A 24,658-nucleotide genomic window follows, 5' to 3' on the forward strand; every position below is an offset into this window, starting at 1 on the left:
TACAAAATAAAAAAATAATGTTTTACAAAATAAGTAATTTACTAATAGTAGAGATTGTAATTTACAACTTTTAGAACGTTACTAACCCCCCTGCAGTAAAAAAATTCAAAACTCGAGCAACAGTAAGCAGATTCTGTGATCAGGGAGTGGCTAACATTGATGGGAAGACTTTTTTCTTGAAGGATTTAAACACAGAAAACCAGTACTACATCATGAGATGAAGCTGAACATAAAAACTACATGGAACAGGATCACATAAGAGACCTAAATGTATTTTTTCAAATTCAGCTACAAATGTGGTTGTTTTTTATATTAATCCGTACAACTCTCATATGGGACCACGCAGAAGACATTTTAGCCTAGTACAAGATGTACTGATCTTCCTGACCATTGCACACAATTGTATTCTAATTTCTGAGCCAAGATGGTATTTCTGCACTTTGCAAAGCTTTTCACTGGTTTTACATGTACAGAGGATACTGAGGGATCAAAATGAGAGAAAGAAAGATCAGTTGCGACCTACCTTTGAGAAAAGCATCCTGTCCCAGAAATGCAACACCAAATGCTAAGAGTTTAAGCCACAAAAACATGGTTATTTCTGGAAATCAGGTGTATCCTTATGAAACAGCATGTGTCTCTCTCTAGAAAGCAAAATAAACGTTATCTCTCTGCAAAAGAATTTCTTCACAAAACTTGAACCCAGAAGGAGACTAACTAGGCACATACATTGCACTGCCAGCTTATCTGTGAAGGAGTTGCTTCCTCTGTTACCCTAACTAACCACTCACAAACTCGCAATGCACTGTAGTGATGTCAGAGACAATTACTTCTTCAAAAAAACTTCTTTCAGTTTCCAGGAAGTCAAAGGGGTTTTTCTTAGGTTCCTGCAGTAATACTTAGCTTCCTTAATTCAACTAAAGTAGATTATTTTCAACTATTTCTTCCTTTGTACTTAGGAGCTACACAGGACTCCGCTTTCCATAGGACTGGATTTAGCAAAGCCATTTTTTTCCCTTCATGTGCATTTTCCTGCATGCATTCACTAATTCCCATATATATGTTTCTTGAGATTTCTGTTGAGAGAAAGAGAAACCCTAACCACAAGTCACCAAAACACTTCTGACGACAAGGTCTTCATAAAAATGCATCCTCAGGTGAAGTTACTGATGATTAAATGAAAACCAATGAAAAATGGGGTTGAACTAGATGATCTCTATTTCTGAATCTTTAGACAAGGATATCTTTCTGGGTATGACAGTATTACACAACAAATGGATAGAGGCAGTCTGTTTTCTGTAATGTTTAGAATTGGAGAACTCAATGCAATTCTTTACCATAATAGTGCAGGAGGATTGTTGTTGCTTTCATGGACTTAATACAAGGTACAGCAAAGACATTTTCCCTCACTGCATGTTCCCAACAATTTGGTAACAAATGCCCCTTATATAGTAGACAACAAAGGGAAGAAATATTTGATTGCTTCTCTTATTGAAGATGTCAAAGGTTCTAAAAGACTCAGCAGAACCCTGTCATAAGACAAATAAAGATGGGAAGAGAATATTTTTGTGCTGTCTATTCATAAGTCCTTCAGAGACTTCCTAAGAAACACACAGGAAAAAGTTGCATAAATTCACATAATAATTCACAAATGACATGACTGAATCAAATCCCTCAGAAGATTAAATGCATCTTCTACTCTTATGTGTCAAGTCTTACAAACACAGACCAAAGTCTTAGCTTTCATTAAGCAATACATCTCCATACAAAGTGGCTGCAATAATAATTATATTATGAATGTGTTCAGAACAAAACTGATCCAATGATATTGCTCTGACTTTCCAGAGACTCCAATTTTGATATAAAATAACATCATCATCCTGGAGTTGTCAGAAATTAAATTTGGACTACAGCCATACATTGCCTGCAGCACTGACATTTTAGTCCCTTTAATCCCAGACAAAAGCAGCATACCAGCATGGCTGACATGTGCCATCTGATGAGCAGAGTTCATGACATCCTGTGAGGAATCTCTCCTAAAGGTTCCCAAAGAGAGCCAGGCTCCATTCCCACCTGACCTTCCAGTAGTTTAATACAATCTCCACTCAACTCCTCTAGCTGCGACCCCAAGATAAATTCCTGCAGAATGGATCTTTTCTGACTGTGTGATATTTACAGAGTTTCCACAGCACTGAAATATTGCAACATACCCTATCTATTATTTAGTGAGAACATCACACACTCCAGTGATCCCACTATTCTAGGTATACTGCTGACCATAAACCATCAGCTGTTAAAATTAATGACCAAAGTTACAAAATTACATAAGAAGGACACGGAACTGTTGGAGCAAATCCAGAGGAGGGTCACAAAGTTGATAAGAGGATTGGAGCACCTTCCCTATGAAAACAGGCTGGGAAAATTGGGGCTGTTCAGCCTGGAGAAAGTTGTGTGGAGACCTCACCTGAAGGGGCCTAGAGGGAAGCCAAAGGACTCTTCATCAAGAACTGGAGCGACAGGATGAAGAGTAACAGGTACAAGTTGAAAGAAGGGAAATTTAGGTAAGGTATTAGGAAGAAATTCTTTACTGTGAGGGTGGTTACTGGAAAGGTTGTCCAGGGAGGTTGTGGATGTCCAAACACCGGCAGTGTTCAAAGCCAAGTTGGATAAAGCCTTGTGCAGCCTGGTCTAGTGGGAGATCTCTCTGCCCACAAAAGGAGGGTTGAGACTGGATGATCTTCAAGGGCCCTTCCAACCTTTAACATTCTATGATTCTGTTAGAACTCATGAAGTCTTTTCCAAACATAAACTGTAGTCTCCTTTCCCAAGGTTAAATCCAAAACTTCCCCTTTGTGGGAATGGGAGAATTTACTCTATTTGCACATTAAACAATGGACTGTTAAAATAAATCCTTTCTCAGGACAGAGCCTGAATTTTTAATTGGCCAACAAGATTATGTCAGTATGTAACTAGAGCAGTATACTTCCCCTGTGTCCTGGAAAGAATCAAAGCCAGAACCATCCATTTGTATTAATAAGGATTTCTAAAATGACATTAAAAATGTGCAGCTGCTTAAGTTACCCATTTCTTTGGAAGTCTTTTTCTTTTGTACTCATCCCCCTGGGTAACCTGGGAGGAAGAGTGTGGTTCTCTCACTGCTAATAAGACCACAGCATTGGAGCCAGGAGCTGTGATCCTCAAAACTCCACATACTCATCTCCGTGCACAGCCTCTCATAAGACATCAGACAAAAGTGCTGTAGGTGCTCAGCCACTGATGTTAGACAGTGCAAAAGCTCTGCCCAGATCCCAAATAGTCTTAGAGCTAGCTGAGAGACACCAAGGTCTCTCACAGCCTTCACAGTCACTGCTAACTTGCTTTCTACCAGGAGGTGTTTCTGTAACTCTGTTTTTTAAGTTGTGCAGCTCAGAGGCATCAGATTGCAGGGTGTAACAGAGAAAGGGAGAGAGCAAGCACACATGCATGACACTTCTGCCCCAGAACAACTCCACCATATGCTAATGCAGCTAAAAAATACCTTACTATTCTTTGGGGAGAAGCCAAGGAGCTGCTTCCTATTCCAGTGAAGGGCAGAGCTAAGTAAAGAACAGCCATAAAACTCACCACTATTTACCCTAAAGGAAGGGAGATCATGAACTTTTCAACCATGTGCTATTATTCTGAGATTCCTTTTTTCTTCTCCAAGAGTCTTCCCCAGACCATTCCCTATCTCTGCCTGGTACTACAGAGCCAGGAGGAAATAGACTGGAAAGATTAAAGGACGACAACAGTAGCAGTAATCAGGGTAAAAGGACCAAAAATGACCATTCCTGGCACTCACTGTGTTTAATGCCATAGGCACTGGGACTGAAAGATGCCAGTGAAACCTCACTGTTGTCTTTTCATATGATTTCATGCTGCTCAGTTTCACCGTAAGTGTTCACTTTCCTAAGAGTTTAGCAGCATTCACATTCCTCACACAACACAACTTCCAAGTCCAGTCATTATGGTTTCACTTTGACATTCATCACCAAGAATTTTAACTCAGATTTTTGTTTTTCAGAGGGTATAATGATGTGGAGGGTAAGGGTTAATTCAGGTAATGGTGTTCTGCAGGGTAAGGGTTAATTCAGGTAATGGTGTTCCGCACTGGTATCTAAACCTAATGCTGTTTTGTGTTAATGTGTTTCCAAAATGTAGTATGAATTACTTTTCTCAATCAATGTATTCTCAACTACTCACCTGTGTTTTCCTTTTGTTCAGATTCCTTGAAAGAATAAATTACAAAGCATGTGACTAAATAAAAAATAAATTCTCTACATACTCAATACATCATTTATACTTAAAGACTTTATAAAGATATTTATGCAGACTTTGTTTTACATAATTTCCCTTGCATTGAAGTCATCTCATATGACTCAGCTCAGTTACAGTGATACTCAGCACACTGCATATCAAAATTAGGCAGTTCACAGAAACTGAAGTCACATGCTTTTTCAGACGCTAAGGGACAGAGGATAAATTTATCCCAAGGGCAACTCTGTTTAAATCAAGGGGGTTACCTGCATTATGCATTTTATCCAGTAAAACTGATTTGACAGTCTTACAGTGAAAACACTGTTCATGCTAGAGAATATATCTTATAAGTCTTAATGTTTCACTGAACATTTGCTAAGGAATCTATTTTTTACATACTTTTTCAGGCTTGTTTTCAATTGCCAAGAACTATTTCTTGAAGAAAGAAAATATTTCTACTTAATGTGTCATATTGGATCAAATTATTTTAAGGTCAAGAGTAAACAATAGAGCTCTTTGTGTAAGCATACTGCTCTGCTGCTATCAACCCTCAGGCAACAATGATTTGACATCTTCACTTCATATGTTGCCTGCATGATCTGTGCTGTACCTGCTCAGGACACAGAACGTATTCTGGTATCCCTGAGGCACTCTTCACAATCTGGCCCAAAATGAGCAATAAGCCTACAAGAAGCTCTTGCAAGAGCCAGGCACCTACTTCTTGCTTACACATAAAATCAATGCAGGATAACAGTGGGCTCAGTTATTGTGAAATTAATGTTCTTGAATAGCGCCCTTTAACATGCCCACTTAGAATTTGCTACCCTTAAAGTGTCAGCATACCCATAAATCCTGGGATTTTTTTAGATGTGTGCTGAACATCTGCTCTGCCTCTTGGTTCTGAATAAGTGCTGGATGCTGAGAACAGCTCAGGATTTAGCTTTGTATAAGGTGTTCGAATATTGCACAATGAATAAGATAATTTTTCATTATAAAACATCAAATAAATATTTTTACCCATAGCATTTTACCCATAGCATCTTTTCTTTGTATCCTTCCATCATTCACTTTGAAAGGGAAAATGAAAAGAAGGGATGACAATTGAATATTTGCTTCCCCTGGACCACTTCTTGAACTCTCATTCAGAAGAGCTCTTCGTCAGTGGAAGATTTTTCCTCCTCTTAGTCCGATTCTGGTTTTTCCCCCCCAGTTTCATTTCCTAGTACCAACTTCTGGGTTCTATAGGCATTCATATTACTGTCTCAACAAATGATGATCCACAATTTTAAAGGGCAGTGTGCTGAATTCCAGGCAGGGCATTGTCCTCTGAACAATTAGGCTGAAACTCAGGAACACCATCTCAGGTGAAGGTACTAAACAAGCTGCCTCTGTGCAGGGTCTCCCCTATCACATTCACAAAATCCACTCTGCCTTCAGCTAAACTGGTTACTAACTTGCTGATGGCTTGGTACTAGCTAATCTATACTTGCTGGTTAATTTTTGCAAATTATATGCAGAATTATACTTAATTACATAACACTGCAGTAAATGCTGTCTTACCTGCACCATAAAGTCACAGCTGGGCCATGTTTGCAGAAGTCCTGATGGAAGATGAGTAAAGCAATAGTAGCACCTGCCAACACAAAAGAGCCCACACAAAAAAAGAAGAAAATGCTTACAAACAGTCTTTTTCAAAGTCTTTACATTCTGGTTTTATTGCAGATCACTGGGTATTCCCTTATCTCTTGAATATTGCTTCCTGTGTGCTCTGCACCAAATATAAAGACCAGTCTGTTTATTCTGAAGGTAATACACAGAGTGGGCTTTATTTTTTTTCATCTTTTTTTAATGCTCAACTTCAGCTGAAGCAGGCCAGGACCAGGGTCAGGGTAGGCTACTCAATCCATGTTTCAGGCTATCTTCCTACAAGATGTTACTTCTGAGTTAAATGATCTCTAGTCTCTGTTGTAAATGAGCAGACCAGCTTGCTTTCTGTGAGTTCCCTGTCCCCTTTCCTGTTCTTCCCAAGCATGTATCTTCTGTGATTTTAACTTCTGTATTCTTTGCTTCTACCACTGTATCCTGCTCCCACCCAGACTATTTCTCACCTGGGGTGCCAGATTGATTGTCATACCCTATTAGTTGTGGTCTACAAGTTGTTCTGGTATTTCACTATCTGTCAGATTACAGTGCTTATAGCCAAGAGTATTTGTGTGCATTTTTCCAAAAAAACACAGGATTACTCTATAACAAATGTATTTCTAACATTCCAGCTATGATTATGTTTTGGATGGATATGCAGTCCTACAGCTGATTGTAATCATTACTGTATAGAAGCACAAAATGCCTTTGAGAAAGGTATTTATAAGCATAAACCACAAATCTTTACCTAGAAGGCTGGTCTGCTTACAGTGATGCTGTCGGTCATCTTCTGATAGCCCATCTCTTGCCCCTCTTCACATTGTGACATGATTTTTCTCTCTGGGGCTGTCCAAAAGGGTTAGAGAGATGTCTCCAAAGATAACCATGTGGCAGGCATTACTTCTTCCTCAGTGGCTTGTCAAGAAACTACTGCTATAAATCTACAAGAGTCTGGAAGATTTCTATAATCTAAAGCCACAGTAGTCGTCTTTGAATTTGAAACAGGAAAACTGATCCCATTGATTATTTACCTTGTACATCAGGGTCCGTAACTCCCTCCCTCAGTTTCCATGTCTCTAAGTCATTCAGTTTCTTTTTTTCACACACACTACAAGCTATCTTAAAATGTGACAAGTTCATAGTGCTGATACTCTGTTAAAAAAAAATAAGTCTGTCTAAGGATGCACTGGATGTTTTAGTTTATTCTCACACTAAAAAAAACCAACAAAGTATTTAGCAAAGGCAGTAAATTCTAAACTTTAAAGCAAAATAGTAATGCAAAAGTCATTCATGAAATTGAAAATATTTATCACTTCTTGTTAATGGGCATAATTAGAGTCAGCTAACAGAGGCGCAAAAATATTGGATATATTCTTTTAAAGTAACAATCATGTAAACAGTAGACTCGTGCAAGACACATTTTGGCAGAGTCAAGCAAATATTTGAGGATTTACAACAGGTAAGAGAAAAGACAGCACTGGGAAGTCAAAAACTGAAATAAATAGATTTTTTTTTTTGTATTTGGGTTTTATAGCTAATTTCTGTTTCACTGTAGGACATTTTATAATAAGCACTCAAAGACATTTAGCACAAATTGGCTATTTTAACTGGGTCACAAAGCTCAAGAAACATATTGCTGAGGCCTTATAAATACATACAATCTGTGCATACAATGCAGTGGAAGAGCAAAAAATAACCCAGAAAGGATGGTGAAAGGGGAGGAGGGGAAGCTGGTAATCCCATGCTGTGGTATTCCCCAAACACCTAGAATTCTCAGAGTGTAAACTACTGAATCACAAGAGAAGCAAAACAGTATCAGATTCATTTGTTTCAAGAAAAAAAAAAAAGCTTTCCATGTTTCTCATAAAACAGGACCCTAAGAAATACCACAATTTCACAACTTTTATAATATGTGCTCATGTGCACACTGCCAAAAATCTAGTCTCTGTCAAAAAAAAAAAAAAAAAAAAAAAGGGCAAAAAACATAGTATCACTATTGCTTCTTAGGTTTCATTCTAAAAAGTGATAAAATGCTAGCAATATAAATTATTAGCAAGAATAGCTCATTTTTCCCATACCAAGCTCAGGCTGATATACTAATTTGGTAATGTGCTTTTACTCCCCAGATCAGCATAAAATATTTGCACATCCTCTTTCTGCCACACAGCAAGTGTTACTTCCTACACTTAGTACGTTAGGAAATATCACAGAAGATGAAACTTCATGCAACAATTATTTAGCAAGAGTTTCTGTCTGTTTTTTGCCTTCTTCTCATAAGAAGATCCTCTTTAGAGTTTATGAGATTTTGTGTTAAAATACAGAGGCTTTATTTTAAATTGATTTCGATGCAACCTATAAATAAAGTGCTGGTTCCTAGAACAAAGACAGTCTGTCAAGCCTGCTACCTGGTAAACAAAAATTAAGGCTTTTCTTTCAGACAAAGCTATGCTAGCTATCTGAACCTCATTTTAGTTTCATATTCCAGCTTAATTTTCAGTTTACTGAGGTTCAGAAAGTTGCTTTATCCACACTGATCAATAGTGGGGTGAATTTTCTGAGACTTTACCCACTCCATCAGCCAATTGTCCTTTTAGGTGGAGGAGACCATGGAAAAATACACATTCACAAATAAATTTGTCTAAGAAAAGCAAATAACCTGTTAATTTTCCTTTCCTTCTTCTACTGTAAACAGGAACGGATTAAAGACAGATAACAGCAAACAAAACATGACCTGCCTGCCCTCCATTGTCCCTGATCAAAATAATCCTTGGTGCTATATTCCTTGCACTCAGAACCTTCCTTTCTCCAAATTTCCTACATCAGCCTGAAAAAAAAATCCTGAACTGTCTCACTACTCTTCACAGACAGTTCACCTTCTTCATTCATGAATCTCTAAGGTTAGACTTACATACACTCTATTCTAACTGGAAATACCTTTCACATACTGCTACAATTTTTGGGCACCAAAATACCAGTCCTGAGGAAAACAAGCTCCATGCATATTTTTGCATGAGGAACAGAAGCAGGGTGAGAAAAGAGAAGTTCAAAAACAAGGTGGGAAGAGCTTTTATTTGCTTCTTCCACAATGGCCTCTGCTCAACTCCAAGAGATAACAGGAAGTAGAAAAAGTAGTTTTGAGAAGGCCTGGGTTTTATACATGTCCTAGCTCATATTAGAAAGTTGGGCAGCTGAACACATACATATTCTTTGTATAACCATATAACTATGGGATCTCTCTGAAGATCATGCATCAATTCTTGTTTATCCATTTTAAATAGTTCTATGCTTTCATTAACATTTAGATTAATTAAGGGGCAAAATAGTTTGGTTTTCATGACCTACAATAGTTAAATTATGTGAAACCAGTTTTATAAATTATCTACCAATCATCCAAACCACCTACAACCATTTATTGAAAAAGTAAGAGTTCAAAATGAAAAATAAAACCCCAAAGTCTTGTCAAATTAATTATTTCTCTTGAATCCCAGCAAATACCCACTTAAACTACTGACAGTACTTTTTGTGCTGTAAAAATGTAAAAAATGTATGTAGTTGAAGCAAATGTACATACAAATGTATGTACATTTGTAAAAAATGTATGTAGTTGAAGCAAGTTTTGTTTAACTGCAACATCAGATGTATTTAATACCTTTACTGTCATGAAAGATTATCAGCAGTGTTTTTCAGGACTGCCAGATTAGGACTATTAGACCAAATAAAGCTATAACTGAAAACAATAAAAATTTCTGACTGTTGCTTCTTGCACTTGCCTCAGCTTTGCCCATAAATTGATGCTGCTCTCAGCTTTCCAAGCTGGTTTCACTTTCTGGTTCCTGTATAATAATTACCAAGGCCAAGAAATTGTGCAGAGCTGAAAAATTCATAACTGAGGAACTTAATATAACCTTTTCAAGCTAAGGGGAATTACAGCTACATCAGTGAAGCCACAATTTCATTTATGTTGTCTCTTTGCAGATGGACTTTCTGGAGATCAGCTAAGGCATTTTGATGCAGCCCACTGTGGGTCCCTAAAGCAAGGAAAACCTCGGGAGCTGAAAACAGAAGTATTGATATCCTGACCCTCAATTTAACATACTGAAACACTTGAGGTGAGTCCATGCCTTCTTACCTTTGGATTGTTCGGCTGATTGGATTGATCCTTTAGGGACAACCTATCTGACATCTCAGCTTTCATTCTATACATCAGAGGTACCAAGCTCCTCTTCACCAATCTGGCTGCCACTGGTGCCAGAACTTTCTTACTGAAAGCAGAAAAGTACAGAGACAGATGAATACCATCCATATTCTCATCTAAGGACTACATTAAAGATTTGGCAAAACCTTTAGAGTCAGATGCCTCAGGTTTTCCTCAGTTGGTAAGCTGCTTTCTTATCTCTTGTCATGATACATTGGGTGATGTGAAGCTTGCATTGAACTAAAGCACACTGACTCCCAGGTGCTGCAGGACCTATAAACCCTGCTCTGGGGCAGAGGAGAGGTTGCAGAAGTATGCAGACATTTGAAGTTCTGTCCAGTCCATGTGCTGAGAGCACATCTCTTGCTTTTCCTGGCCCAAGCAGCTCTTTCAGCTTGTCAATAACTCCCTTTTGACATGATAGGACTTGAACACTATGGAGCAAAATGATCCACTACACAGCTCTCCCAATAACACTTTTGGGCAGCACCTTTGATGGGATGCATTTTATGTCTCAGTGCGTCTCGGCTTGCACTTTAACCACGTATTTTAGTCCACCTATGGTATACACAGTTACCAGTATCTCCTCCTCCCCTTACCTGCTGAAGTGTGATGTTGAATTTTAAATATTTAAAAATATATAGCTGTTGTTTTATGGCCATTTCTGCAGGATTATTTGGAATAATTTGAACACTTTCATCATGCAGAGATTTGTGTTGTCCTTCTCCTAAGCTGGGGACAAGCACTGACAGAGGCTTTCTTTCCTCTCCAGCTGTCCCTTGCCATAGCAGCGCTCAGGGAAAGGCACCCTTTGACAGCCAGCTCTGTGCAGCACACTCATGTTCTGGTCGAGCAATGCAATTGTGAGTGGGAGGGAAGGAGAGGAGAGGGAAGAGGAGAGCAGAGGAGAAAAGCAGATCATGGAGCAAGAAGTGGTGGTCACTGAGAGCTCTGCATATTCAAGTAGGATGGTGGTAAAAATCTCAGCAGAGAAAGCACAGACACCAGTACAATGCAGTGTGCTTTTACTACATCCAGCTCCACCTAAATGTCAGGCTGCTGTGTCCTACCCTCAGCTCTACAGGCATTTGTGAAGTCCCAAGAAGTGTTCCAAAAGGGCAATGATCCACAGGATTCTCAGTGTATCTGTAGGTACATATAGGAACATGTACCTAAGTATGTAAGGATGGATGAAGTTGCAGAACAGTTGCCATTTTTTGAAGGAAGGGTAATCAGGCAAAGAGGATCCTTTAAATGTTGTGTGTTCCATGCTGCATAAAAACCTTTGACCATACACTTGTTTTAAGCAGCTCATACTGCCTAGCTCAGCAAGGGTAATGCTCAAATTTGCTCCTAAAATTAATGTCAATAGCATTTAAAGGGTCTCTTCTTAGGAGCTTTTAGCTCTAAGAACCATAGCAGATACATATCTAGCAAAAGACACAGCAACTTAAGATTTATAACTTGACCTTGAATTATGGGAAAGGATTTTAGAACATTCCAGATTTATTACTTATTTCCTGGAGACCCTGACTGTAAAAATAAGGCTGGACTTAAAGAAGAATGTTCACTTCTGGTTTTCTTAACAAGGTGTCCTTGAGCTGTATAATCTTGTAACATAAACCAGACAATCTTTTAAGAAATCTATGTTCTTCCATAATTGTCTCATAGCTAAAGGCTTTAAAACCAAGATGAGGTATGTACTTCCTGACATCCACAGATGCAGAGATACTGAGCAAAATTCCAGCTTTTATTATGCAAATTTCTTGAGATATTATATTCTTTTTCTCCATATCCTAATTTTACAAGTACCTTTTCTCTTTCTTGATTTGTAGCCAACACAATCTTTGCATCATAACACTTCCAAATTTTCAAATTTATATCAAGCAAAATATCCATTCTTATCTACAATAAAAATTCAGAGGTAAATGTTTTAAAGTCTTATGGCCTCACTTTTTCAGTGATGTGTAAACAGACCACTTGTCCTGCAATCATTGAAATTTTCTAGAACAGGATTTTACTACAGAAAACTCAAATATAACTGTTATTCACTTGACAGCTTAAACTGATAATAACACACATACTTAATACTTAATTATTCCTTCTGAGTCAAGACTAAAACCTACCTTTAAGTTATTGCATTATTTTCTGTTACAGCTTTTCACCTCACACTCATCTTACAAAATTTAGGGAATGGAAGCACAAAATAAAGAAGCAGAGAAAGCAGCTTCAAAAACCTGAAAGTTTACTTTACAGTTACTTCCCTTTTCCTGGTTTTCAGGAGTAACTATAAAAAAAAGCTCAGATTTTATTTTATTTTTTTCTTCAAAGGGTTGCTAGGAATCGAATTCAAATTATTAGAGGTTCCCTTTCTTATTTAGGGCCACTGACTGACCCTAAGAAAAATGTATTGAGGCATTAGATGTATTTGTTTGAAATACCTGATATTGAAATTCAAACAGTTCTTCAAGCAGAATTCCTAACAAGACGGATTTGTGACAGGGAGTCTACAAGATTTACTTTGAAGAAAGAAAATGCGTGTTTAAGAGACCCTCAAACCTTCAAAAGAACGCCTCCTTCAAAAGGCCCCACCTCACAGCTATAAGGGATTTTCAGAAGTTAGTGTATTTACATAAAGTGGAAAGACTTGCAAACTGTACAAGGCAATTACTGAAAACAGTGGTGTAGTATTGAACAAAATGGTCCTGATTTTCCTTGGATTTTTTTTTCCAAAGAAATCCATTATTTCTTTCATCTACACTAAAACTATAAACCAAATCATACAGTTCTTACTAAAAAAAAAGCAATTTTACAGACTTCCTGCTGGTCTTAGGTGGAGAGAAATTGAATACTCCAGTGAGGTGAAGGACCGAAAGAAATGGAACTTGAAAATACAGTCCATATGAAAGAAAAATTATATTTAAAATGCACTAAATAAACACTAAAGACCTATGACCATGTATTTGAGCAGCTTTTTCTGACACTTATATGACTATACCTATGTCTATTCAGACACATATATATGCTGTATATACATGCACTATTCCACACAGAGCTATCCAAATGAAAAGCCTGTCCCATCCTCCTTAGTTTTAGTTAGAATACATTGCAACCAACACACATCAGCTAAGACTTCCCTGAGATAGGACTCCATGGTGTCATATGTTTTAAATCAGCTTTCTGAAATTGCTAAAATTATATTTCAAGAAAAGAGGGGTAGAACAGCTAGAAGACTGTATAAGCAGCAGGTCTAGCTGGGTAGTTCAAAGTGATCAATGCCTTTATTTTGTTGGGGTTTTTTTATTTTATTTTTAAAATATTTCCCCCTTCTAGTTTATTAACAACTTTTGCCTTCTGAACCCCACCTTTATGCTTCTCCTTATCTCTGGAATCATCCTGAAGATGTTTCAGAGAGAGGGCTAGAGAGTTGAAAATTATTTTCACAACATAGGACTGGTAGAGCTTTTCATCAACATAGCTGTGGACACGATGCATGAGCACATGCACACACCAACCACCACATATCCACTGAAAATTCTACCCTGATTCATAACTGCCCAGTATCAACTGAAAAAAGATTCCACACTGCAAAGCATGGTAGAACAAGTGTGGTATTTTTGTATGGGAGCTCTCTAGATTTCATCAAAGAAATCTCTTCTCACTAAACACTGCAGTATCATTCAGCCTACTTACAATAATATATTTTAATCTGGCAATGCTTGCCCATATGGTAAGAACACCCAAGAAGGAAGATAAGGCTACACAATATCTAAATTTATTTCCATTCACCTCCCTTAGTAACAGGAAATACGTATTTAAGTAAAAAATTGTATTCATTTTTGGAACTACCTTAAATATTTCAAATACTGACCATCAATCAGCTCCCAATATATCAATCACTCTGGCTGAATGCTTGAGACTGTTTAAAATCATGTTGTATATTTGAATTTTTCTACACATTCACCAGAATGTATCTCCATTGATCAGTATGATGCAACTTTCTGAACCTCAGGAAATTGAAAATTAAGTTGGGATATCAGACTAAAATGAGGTTCAGATTGCTCAGCATATCTTTGTCTGAAGGAAAAGCCTTAAATTTTCTATGCCCAGCACACAAAGCTATGAACGAATTAAGGTTCTGTAGCTGCAAAAACTACATAGCTGACCAGGAAGGTTACAGACACAAGCATCTTCTAATTATTCTCAGCAAAACTAACGAGATAGCTCTGAAATTCTAGGATTCTGAAGTCACGTTGCCTCTTGTAGACACTTGGATGCTGAATTCTGAAATTTTAAAAGCAAAGCAAAGGCTTCCATTTATGCCACTCTGGAGTGATCCTGTTTCCTATTTGTATGGAAGTCTGAAACACTTCTGCTGTGAAATATTCTTTTTAATATGAGGGTTTTTCCAAACACAGAGCCTACTGCCACCTCACCTACTATTAGAACTCCAAACTTTCAGAGTCTGTATAATCACTGCAGTAAATGCAATGAAATCTTCAAGCCATTCCCTAGTACTTTTAAAGCCTGCTGCTGTATGGTTGCTGTGCAGAGCTGTGATTCAGTAACATGACCAAAAACCATGGGCCTGAAAACATTTAACTGAGCTCTTGGTAATTACAGGGGAAGAAATACAGTCTCTAAGGTTTCTCCATTTTCCCACATGGATATTAGTGCAAGCTAGAGTACACTAACGCTAGCAGCTACAGCCTAGATGTACGCAAGAGTTTTTCCTCTTTATATGCCTTGAACAAACCTTAGAAATGAAACTTCACCACTTTTTCCCCACTGCTACCTGCAGCTGTTGGACAACCTGAGAGACATCATGGGGTGCAGGAAAGGACTGGGCCACCTCTGTAACCTCTCTGGGCCAGGACACAGACAAGGCTATCCACAGACTGCAGTACAGGCCCTGTCATTCCACAGCACTCATGGCTCTTGACGCTGGGGGCTGAGGATGCCTCTTTGCCGCTGCCTCAGGGGTCAAGCAAACTGCTGGTAGGTGTGGAACTAAAACACTTTCATTCTTATGTAGGAGTCAATGTGTTCAAATACTGCTCCTGCAGAGAACTCTGGGGATTTTTCTTGCAAAATTATTATTTAGGTCAGTTTTCTAGAACAAACAGGTTCTTTGCAAAGGTAGGCTGCAAAGCTGGTATGAAAATTTGTAAGCCAAATAACAGGATAACACACACCTAACCACAAGCACAAGCACATTTTCACACAAACCTTTGATTTGTTGGTAGAACCTTATCAGATACTGTCTGAGGAAGGGAAAGTTCCCATAGCCAAGTCATCCCTTTTTATATTTAACCTGCAAACTTCAAAACAGCAAGATTTAATATAGAGGAAGTCAAAGTTACTGTAAAGAGTCAGGTTTCTGAACTTCTTACCGTCAGCTCCCCTCCCACCCTTTAATTCACATACCTATTGACACAGGTTTCTATGCTGTAGGAGCCTTATTGTATCTTCAGTATCATCAATACTTATAATAACAGGTGTTTCACATACTGCAGAACTGCAAAAACAGAAATGTGAGAAAGTCAGAAGAAAACACTGATATCAAAGACATTACAATAAGAGGGGGTAATTTATACTTGGAAATTTCAAGGAAATTATAGTGCTTTACCTGTAATGCTTCAGAGCAGTCCCCAGGGTCCTGTTGGGGTTTTTTTCCTGGAGTATATGGGACATAATATGCACATTATGAAAAATACGCCGACCTGTTTGTATTACATTCAGTTTGCACAACATCCACACTTGACACTGTAGCACATTTATTTGACATATGCAGGTAAGTGCCTGCCCCTGCACCTCACAAGGAGAAAGCCTTGTCTTTTCATCACCACGTCTGTCCCTCTACTTCCCATGTGGGATTCATTAAAAACACGGCTGTAGGAGCCAGCAAAAGGGCTGGCAGTGCTACACCTGCAGCTGGGGGCAGAATCCTGCCTGAAGGTCAGACTCGGCATGAGGCCCTGGGCAGCAGCACAGAGGAAGCTGCTGGCATGGGCAAAATGCAGGAACGGCTGCTCGTACTGTCACAGCTTATTTCATAAAAGCAGAGCTGCTTTTGTTCTGAAGGTGAAGAGGAATCGAGTGGCCAGAAAGAGGCAGAAAAGGAGTAATTTCTGAGACTCTCAATACTTTGCATAGTGTTCACCCCTACCTCAAAAAGGGGGAGAAGTGAAATGGACAGATGAACTGCTGTAATGTTTTGGATTCTGGGACACATATCTACAATCAGCTCTGCTATTACGAGGAGAATCTCAGGTGGCTTGGAAAGGAAAGACCCAGTAGGGCACCCTGACAGAATAAAAGCTATTACTTCTTAGGCCTTTACTAAAGAATTTCAATGGATTTAATTTAATTTCAAGAGTGTTTTGAGAGCCAGAACTGTGTAGCCTTTTATCAAGGGTTACCATGCCCATAAGCATGAAGCTTCTTTTTTTTTAATGTATCTTTTGAGGTTTTTCAAAGCAATGATTTTTTTCTTTTGAGAGACTTCTATTACAGCCTATGCCATGCTCTCTGAGAAAGGCTTAATCCATGCTGCTTCTGCTATTACCCATAGTGTCAAAAAAGAGCAGTGCAAATATTCACAATATCCTCAGACAGAAATAGAGAGAATACTTTTGTGCTTTCATAGTAGCCTAATTCAATTTTTTTCTAAAAAAAAAATAATAAAAAAAAAAATTCCAGGCATTTATTTCAAAGATAAAGTAGGCAGCTGCTCAAAATTGCCAAATTGATAATAATTTGACTTTATTTTTTATTCCAGCAGCTCCTATCAAACTACATATTTACTACAGCAAACTTTTCATATTAACATTAACTGCATGTAAATGAAGTTCCATTTCATATTAGAAGTATTTATTTTATAAAATAATTCAGCTCGTTCTTGTTACAACTTCAGAATAGTGCAGGTAGCAGTGAGGCTCCCCTTTAAATGCTGTGTGATAGCAAAAATCCTGTGGCTTCCTACAGAGACAGAAAATATTCCCTGGGATAGACAAGAATCTTCCAAAATATTTTTCTGTAAAATCTTTTGTTCCTCTTTGTTCTCCCAGACAAAGTTTGACCCCTAGAACTTTTGTGACACAGCTACAGAAATGCCGAACCAACTCCCCCCACAGGAGCTGTGAGGAGGGCCCACACGGAGCTCTCCCACGGCGGCCCATGCTCCAAAGGTTCACCGTTTTAAGCATGATTGTTGTCAGAAATGCACCTTTTCAGTCTATCCCACTTCCAGGACGATGGCACCAACCACCTCTGACCTATCTTTGCATCACCACTCCTGTTATTTGCCATCCCACGAGGATTTCGGGCTGAAGCACAGTGCGGGACCGAGCTTGGCCCTTCCTGCAGGAGCCGTCCTGAGGGCCGCGCTTCCCTGCGGCGGCCCCGCCGCCGGCCGGGCCCCGGCGCCTGCAGCCGCGGCTCTGCCTTCCCCGCCTTTGCCTGCCCGCTCCTGCCTTCCTTCCCCGCCTTTCCCTGCCCGCTCCTGCCTTCCTTCCCCGCCTTTGCCTGCCCGCTCCTGCCTTCCTTCCCCGCCTTTGCCTGCCCGCTCCTGCCTTCCTTGCCCGCCTTTCCCTGCCCGCTCCTTCCTTCCCCGCCTTTGCCTGCCCGTTCCTGCCTTCCTTCCCCGCCTTTGCCTGCCCGCTCCTGCCTTCCTTCCCCGCCTTTCCCTGCCCGCTCCTGCCTGCCTTCCCCGCCTTTGCCTGCCCGCTCCTGCCTGCCTTCCCCGCCTTTGCCTGCCCGCTCCTGCCTTCCTTCCCCGCCTTTGCCTGCCCGCTCCTTCCTTCCCCGCCTTTGCCTGCCCGCTCCTGCCTTCCTTCCCCACCTTTGCCTGCCCGCTCCTTCCTTCCCCGCCTTTGCCTGCCCGCTCCTGCCTTCCTTCCCCGCCTTTGCCTGCCCGCTCCTTCCTTCCCCGCCTTTGCCTGCCCGCTCCTGCCTTCCTTCCCCGCCTTTCCCTGCCCGCTCCTTCCTTCCCCACCTTTGCCTGCCCGCTCCTGCCTTCCCCGCCTTTGCCTGCCCGCTCCTGCCTTGCCCGCCTTTCCCTGCCCGCTCCTTCCTTCCCCGCCTTTCCCTGCCCGCTCCTGCCTTCCTTCCCTGCCTTTGCCTGCCCGCTCCTGCCTTCCTTCCCCGCCTTTGCCTGCCCGCTCCTGCCTTCCCCGCCCGCCGCCCCAGCAGCCCAGCCGCAGGGCAGGGGAGGAGGGCGGCAGGCGCAGCCATGCCGCGCTTCCGGCGTGTTTAACGCGCTGTAACGCTGCCCAGCCTCGCCGGCTCTGCGGGACCGGCTGGGCGAGTGTTCGAAGGAAAAGCACAGCTAAGCGTGGATTCTCGCCTCTCAAGCAAGTAAGAGGCTCTGCATTAAAACATAAAGAGATCCTCACCAGCAGAATTACATTCTGCAGAGGAAAGCACAAGTCCCTACCAGCTACCAAGATAATGGCAAAAAAAAAAGTGCATTGCACGAAGGTTTGGCAGTAAAAGTCCTTCCCCCTCTAAAATGAGGAACTGCCTGAGACAAGACTCACTACTCTCACAGCCACATGACAAGCAAGAGAAACAAGGAACAGAAATACCAGAGACGTGATGTAAATTGGTGGATAGGCTAAAATTAGTTAATGTTCTGATTTCTTTTATGAAGGGAGGATAAGTTCAATTTTTATTTTTTTAATTATACCAAAAATCCTCGAGGTCACTGGAAAGTGGTGGAGTAGGGATTTTTAAATCTCAATACACATATGTAATAATATAAATACATATACACGTTAGTGTTTAGGACCACTAATTAAAAGTTGATTTTACAAAGTAAGGAAAAAAACACCCTATTCACCTTCAGAATTGTATCAGAATAACATCAGGAAAATTTACAGACTGCTTTAGCTGAAGCAATTTCTACTCTGATCTTAAGGGGAAGGTTGCCAGTATTTCTCATTTTTTCCACTCCATCTTTTCTCTCTTACCTTTCCAAATAAAGCCATCCTTCTTCCTATTGAGGTATTAATATTTTCACTACAAGAAAGGAAATTCTTATTCCTTTTTCTCACTTTTAGTTTAAGCTGGTGTTGGCTCAGAGCTGGAATGAAATGCAATGAAATGACAGAGTAGAAAATTAAAATTTTGTTACAAGTTAGGAAATTGATTAAACAACCTTAAGCTATACACAAAGCAACAGCGCTTAAGTACAATGCAGAGGACCACAGGTTCAGCTCCTCTAGGCTGCAAAGTTGAACTATTTTCTTTGTGGTATCTTTGTTTGTCTGGTTAAGTCTAATTTGAGACAGATCTGAACTTTTCTGTTACAGTACACTCAGTTTTCTTCAAGTGAATGTTGAGCTGTGACACGGATATGAGTTGTTGGTTAGCCTACACAGTTCAAAATATACTTACGTGGCTCCCCCCTTCCCCTCCCTGCCCGCCTGGGTGCACAAATACACTGATGATGTTACAAACTTCTTTTGGGAAAGGCAGCAATGTGAAGACTCAGAGAGAGATGTAATAAGGGTGGAGGCACTATCATGGTGCAGAAGGATGGGAAAGAAGACAGCAAATAGCTTCACTAAGGAAAAAAAAAAGAAAACTCCTTGAAATGAAGCTGTGTGCTGGGGCTGGCTGTGATCGAGTTCATTGCTTCATCACAACCTGCACCTTGCCAGCTTGCAACTGAAATGGTGCTGATGGCACACCAGTGCTGGAGGTGTTGCTGAGCAGGACTTGCAGGGTGTTAAGTCTTTCTCTGCTCCTCAGCTCTGTGCCCCACAGGGCTGGCAGGAGGCTGGGAGTGGGCACAGCCAGGACAGCACCACAGGCTGACCAAAGGGGTGCAAGGCTCAGCCACAGAGCTGGGGTTTGGCCCTTCCTCAGTACCCCCTCTTTGGAGGCTGACTAGGCACTAGTCTGCTTGTGGGAGGTGAGAAGTGACTCCTTTTGCATCAGTTTGTGTTCCCCTGCCCTTTCCCCTCATTTTTAAAACTGCTTTAATACCCTGACCCACAAGTTTTCTCACTGTTGCTATTCTGATTCTTTCCCCCATGCCACTGTGCGGAAGTATGTGATCTGCTGGGTGGAGATTTGCCAGCTGAGATGATCACACCATAAACTGAGAATAGGAAATAACCACAACCATAATTACAGTGAAAATATAAATTAACCTGGAAGTTACAGACACAGAAACTTCGGTGCTTTTTTTCTGGTGCTTTTTCTTTTGCACTTTTTAAAATGAATATTTGCCCTACCTGAATTTTCACATGGGCAGTGAGATTTATAAAAAAGGACATTTTTTTTATTCTTAACTTTTCTCCTGGATGTTGAAGAGATCTTCAGCAAAATTTATTAAATATACAGCTTACACTGGCTGTCTCTGAACATGAAATCCCCTATGGTTGCAAAAAAAAATTACGTACCTTAAGAGACAGGCCAAATTTAGGAAAAAATATGAGCTGGTTTAAAGTATGTGTTCAATATAGGGTCATCAGAGTGCTACACCAGCTGAAGCTGGGGCTGTGTTGCAGACTTGGCCAGCAGTCAATAAGCTCACCCAGACAGTGTGGCAGCAAGCTGCCTCTAGCAATATTTTAATATTTATTCATCTCTGCATACCTTTTTGTTCCCATATTTTTCAGGCTGATGGGTGAAATTCAGGCTGTTGAGGTCAACTGTGGTGATGTCAACAGAGTGAAACTGTCAGTGTCAGAAAATGGCTGCAGCAAGACTCTTAGCTTGCAGTCATAATTACAACTTCAGTGCAAAGTTCATAACTTTTTCTTCTAATGTAAACAAACAGGGTTTTATAATTCAGAGAGAAAAGGCCAGGATTTTCAGATATGTGTGATGGCTTTCACTGCATACTTACCAATTTGTGTACAAAGACCTTTTGCTATTGATGCTAACAGGAGCCCATCACTCTTTCTCAGCGTGACAGATGCTACTGCATCAGAAGGTGCTCTGTTTTCACGAGGAGCAGTCCCCACCGTGCTGCAGGAAGCCATGCAGGTGTGCATCCTGCTTTTCCTCGCTTGGGCCTTTCTAGAGCAACAAAACAAAAGGCACACAGACCCATGAAAGCACCCGAGGCAGCTGCCCTGCCTGACACACTGCTGATCTTAAGGCTTTATCAGTGAATCAATGTCACTGCTTCGAAGCTGCAGCCTGAACAGACTGTGCTACTTAGCAATCATAGCAGCTCATTTGGAAAGAATGCTGTTCATAATTATATTAAAAAAGAGAGATTTAAAAAGTGTGTGCCTTGGGAAGTACAGCCACAGAGACAATGCATGTTAGACCTTCATGTTAAACACATTTCAGTGGAAACTCTTGCCTGCTGCCCTCCTACATACAGGAGAGTCTGTGCACACTTAAACTGCAATAAATGGATGCCATAGCACTACTTTTACTGCTCAGTAGTAGGTGGATTGAGAAGGTGGTAAACTTGTGCTAGAAAAGGCTCAATCTGAGTTACAGCAAGCAGATTTTTCCAAATAATCTGAATTACCTGGGATGAATTCAGCCACTGGCCCTGGCCTTCCCACTGCAGAGATAAAACAGCAGCTGCACAGCCTGCATCTAAACTCAAAATGCCTGATTTAGAGTGTTTCTGCTGTTCAAGCTGTGGGTCAGCAGAGAGAGCTCAGCAGGGTCTCTTATCCCTTGTAACACTCTTCAAGAGCTCTTGTTCTACAGCTTTGCTTTGAAGGAGTAAGAATGCCAGAACTGAGCCCATTTTTCCCTTTCTGTCAGTTGGGATAACCAGAAAAGGCTCAGGAAATTCTGGAGGCCAAGATAGATAGACAAATGCTGAGAAGAAAAAGGAGACTTTAAAAAAAAAACCAAAACCCCTTTCTCTGCCCTCTCTTGCTTTGGTAACACCTCTCCTGCCCCCATCACCAGTCACCACATCAGCTTCTCTTTTCTAATTAAATGAGTCTGGAGCTGACTTGGAAAGAAAGCCAGCAACTACGACACAGAGAAGTTTCATACTGGTTTTGTGATGAAGTAGGAGCTTGTTTGGCCAGTCCATGGCTTAACCTACTTTATTTTAATGAATTATCCATGAGGTGGGATATATAGAGGTGCTATGTCAGCATGGTCTGAGGTCATCACCAATACCATCAGACAAGCTTTGAAATTACTTCTAAGTGGCAGTACATCATGTGGAGTCTAACAAAATGTGTATAAGCACCAGCAAAAATAAATTATCATCTTCTCCCCTGCAGATATCCACTAGTACCTGCCTGATGCCATGAGGGCCACCATGTCATGCCACCCCACTGTATGGAAACCAGCCACAAGGAAAATTATAAACTGAGATTTTTTTTTAATTCAGAAAAATATTAAAAGTGTGAACTGTGATATGTGCAGCTCAAATGATCTGCATAAGGAATATTTTTTTTTTCACAATGGAAAAACTTTATAGTCTCTTGAAGATTGTGTATTTTTCCCATAAAAATTCATATAGAACCATTTTCTGTTAAATATTAATTAATAGATTGTAAATATCAAAATTCAGATCATTAGTGATGCCCAAATACTATAATTATAGTATTGAGAACTGCTCTGAAAATTCAAAGGGTCTCACCCATAATGCTTTCAGCCAAGTCCAGAAACTGAAGCAGTTTAATTTGCCCGTAGTTTTGTAACATTTCTCACAGCAGTGCGATTTGCTTGACAAGACCCTTTGCCTGAAAAGGGTCATACTTTTGATGTCTGAGACAAGCCTGACATTTCCACTTCCTATTTAATTTTTAAGTAACTTCTGCTTTAAAGTTCTAAGCTCAAGTTTCCTGCCCCAAGTAAGCCAGATCTCTTCATTTTTTACTTTCATTTTCCACTTCTGCTTTTCTTTGCCAGTAATATCACTTGTAGTTGAATCACAGTGGCAAATGGCTTCCTAACCCTACAGTTTCTATAGAATTGATCATCACTTCTTCTGTGTCTGAATAAAATAAACTTCAAGGCTATGCATTAAAATCTTCTAAAAACAGTGCCATGCCTGCTGTCCTGCAGTTAGAGTGAACCTCTGATTTCAGTGCTTAAGATGAACCTCTGATTTCAGTGCTTAAGATGAGCAAGCATCTCACACAGCTTCTGGATGAAGAAATAAACTCAGTGATTGATGTGAAATTTCACTCAGCATGAGTGAAATTTGACTTTGCAATAGCACAGAATAGAAAACAAAACAAATTTCTTTTCCAGGTCTCAGTGCTGCTGTCATTCAGGGCACTGCCAAAGACACTAATAGGACAAGAGGCTTCTCCTTCCATTTTCTCTCAAACCTACAACTATTTGGCAGGGGAAAAAAGACTTCATAGCAGTAGTACACATTTCCTTATCAGGATCAGGTAACAGCCTAGCACAGCATAGTAGCAGCATGACACAGCTGCCCTGGGAAGCCCCAGAAAGCAAAGGGCTCTAGAATAAGAACCACTAACAGAGAGCACCAAATAATTTTTATATAAATGTATTGTATGTATAATATATGCAGAAATCATATAACATGTATAAATATGAAATTATGTATATAAAATTGGAGCACAAAAAAAACCCATTTATGCCAAGAGGTGCTCTCCAGTCCTGGCAGAGCTCTATCAAGAACCTGTAATAAATATATTTTACTCATGCTGTGAGGTTGTTTTTTTTTTTTTTTTGTTACAAAAAATAAATCTATTTTAATTATGCAATGTGACATGTCCCTCTGCTATGCAATGGCTAAAGTACCTGTAACAAGTGGGCTTTTTTGGGTTTTTTAATGAGGATTCAGAAGATGAACATGCTGTTTATTCATGCAGTAGCTTCAAACCAGTCTTTCCTTCTGTAGGGAATGGGATGTGCATTTACAGCCATGCACAGGCATTCATTTGACTGTTGTATGCATTATGACTTGAGAGTAAAATCTAGCCCACCATTCATACCTGGCAAGAGTCTGGGTCTTAGAGCTAATTCCACAGTTTCTCAGTCCATTTCATCTCCACTCACCTCCATCGTGGCAGATTACAATGTAGCATATACCTGAATCACTACATGCTTTTTTAGACTTTAGTCCCCAATTAATTCATTCCTATTGATTTTTTTTTTAAGTGAAAACCCTACTAAGTAGTGTTAAGAAGTAACACTGAACAGAAGCCTACAAGCAGTTCTTGGTGTTCAACCAAAATTAATTGTTGACTGAGCCTGATTCTTCACTTTGAGGGGAAGTTTTACTTAAAGGTAATGCCAGGAAAGTATTTTTTTCCTCAGTTCCTAGACAAGATTAACTGTATTCTGCTTCAGGAATAAGAGCCAAAAATAAAGAAAAAATCTCCACTAAAATACAAGACATTTGAAGTGCTGTTTTTTGCCCCAACGTGTTAATCAGAGACTTCAAGTTCCCTGTGACCCTGAGGAGAGGAGGACATTCCCTTCAGCCTGGCTGCTGTTTTTCTGACTCACTCGCAGGCCTGTGTGCCCAGCAGCAATCCAGGCACAGCCGGCTGGGTTGGTACAATCTGGAAGCTTGTTGCAATAACACACAGAACAAAAGACACA

The 24,658-nt window shown here is 40.2% G+C and overlaps 2 protein-coding genes across 7 annotated transcripts in view; both read right to left on the reverse strand.

Annotated features, from left to right (window-relative positions):
* The window catches only part of PTPRC (protein tyrosine phosphatase receptor type C), a 58,415-nt gene extending 57,575 nt beyond the window's left edge, over positions 1-840 (reverse strand). For 3 of the 5 annotated variants that reach the window (XM_021547393.4, XM_077785490.2, XM_031505517.3), the window contains exons 1-2: positions 727-840; positions 524-641 (exon numbers count right to left, since the gene is read on the reverse strand). In XM_021547393.4, coding sequence (XP_021403068.2) covers positions 524-590 — 67 coding nt within the window. In that variant the 5' untranslated portion in view covers positions 591-641; positions 727-840. Of the gene's footprint in view, positions 1-523; positions 665-726 lie in introns of those variants that run through there. The other 2 variants (XM_085585962.1, XM_085585961.1) reach the window with 1 other exon arrangement.
* Positions 519-24,625, reverse strand: LOC146766773 (uncharacterized). Of its 2 annotated transcripts, XM_085586008.1 has the most exons (8): positions 20,991-24,625; positions 19,102-19,214; positions 15,759-15,805; positions 15,557-15,647; positions 10,064-10,196; positions 6,683-6,780; positions 5,854-5,926; positions 519-4,264 (listed from the first exon to the last, which is right to left on the reverse strand). In XM_085586008.1, the coding sequence occupies exons 1-4, from the start codon at positions 21,136-21,138 to the stop codon at positions 15,557-15,559; spliced, it is 399 nt and encodes a 132-aa protein (XP_085442134.1). In that variant the 5' UTR covers positions 21,139-24,625; the 3' UTR covers positions 519-4,264; positions 5,854-5,926; positions 6,683-6,780; positions 10,064-10,196. The 2 variants fall into 2 exon arrangements, with proteins under 2 accessions (XP_085442134.1, XP_085442133.1); XM_085586007.1 differs by having other exon boundaries at positions 5,854-10,196; positions 17,358-19,214.
* Positions 24,626-24,658: the final 33 nt, after the last annotated feature.

The sequence above is a fragment of the Lonchura striata genome, chromosome 8, assembly GCF_050655825.1.
Source record: "Lonchura striata isolate lonStrDom1 chromosome 8, ASM5065582v1, whole genome shotgun sequence".
In the NCBI taxonomy this organism is placed as follows: domain Eukaryota; kingdom Metazoa; phylum Chordata; class Aves; order Passeriformes; family Estrildidae; genus Lonchura; species Lonchura striata.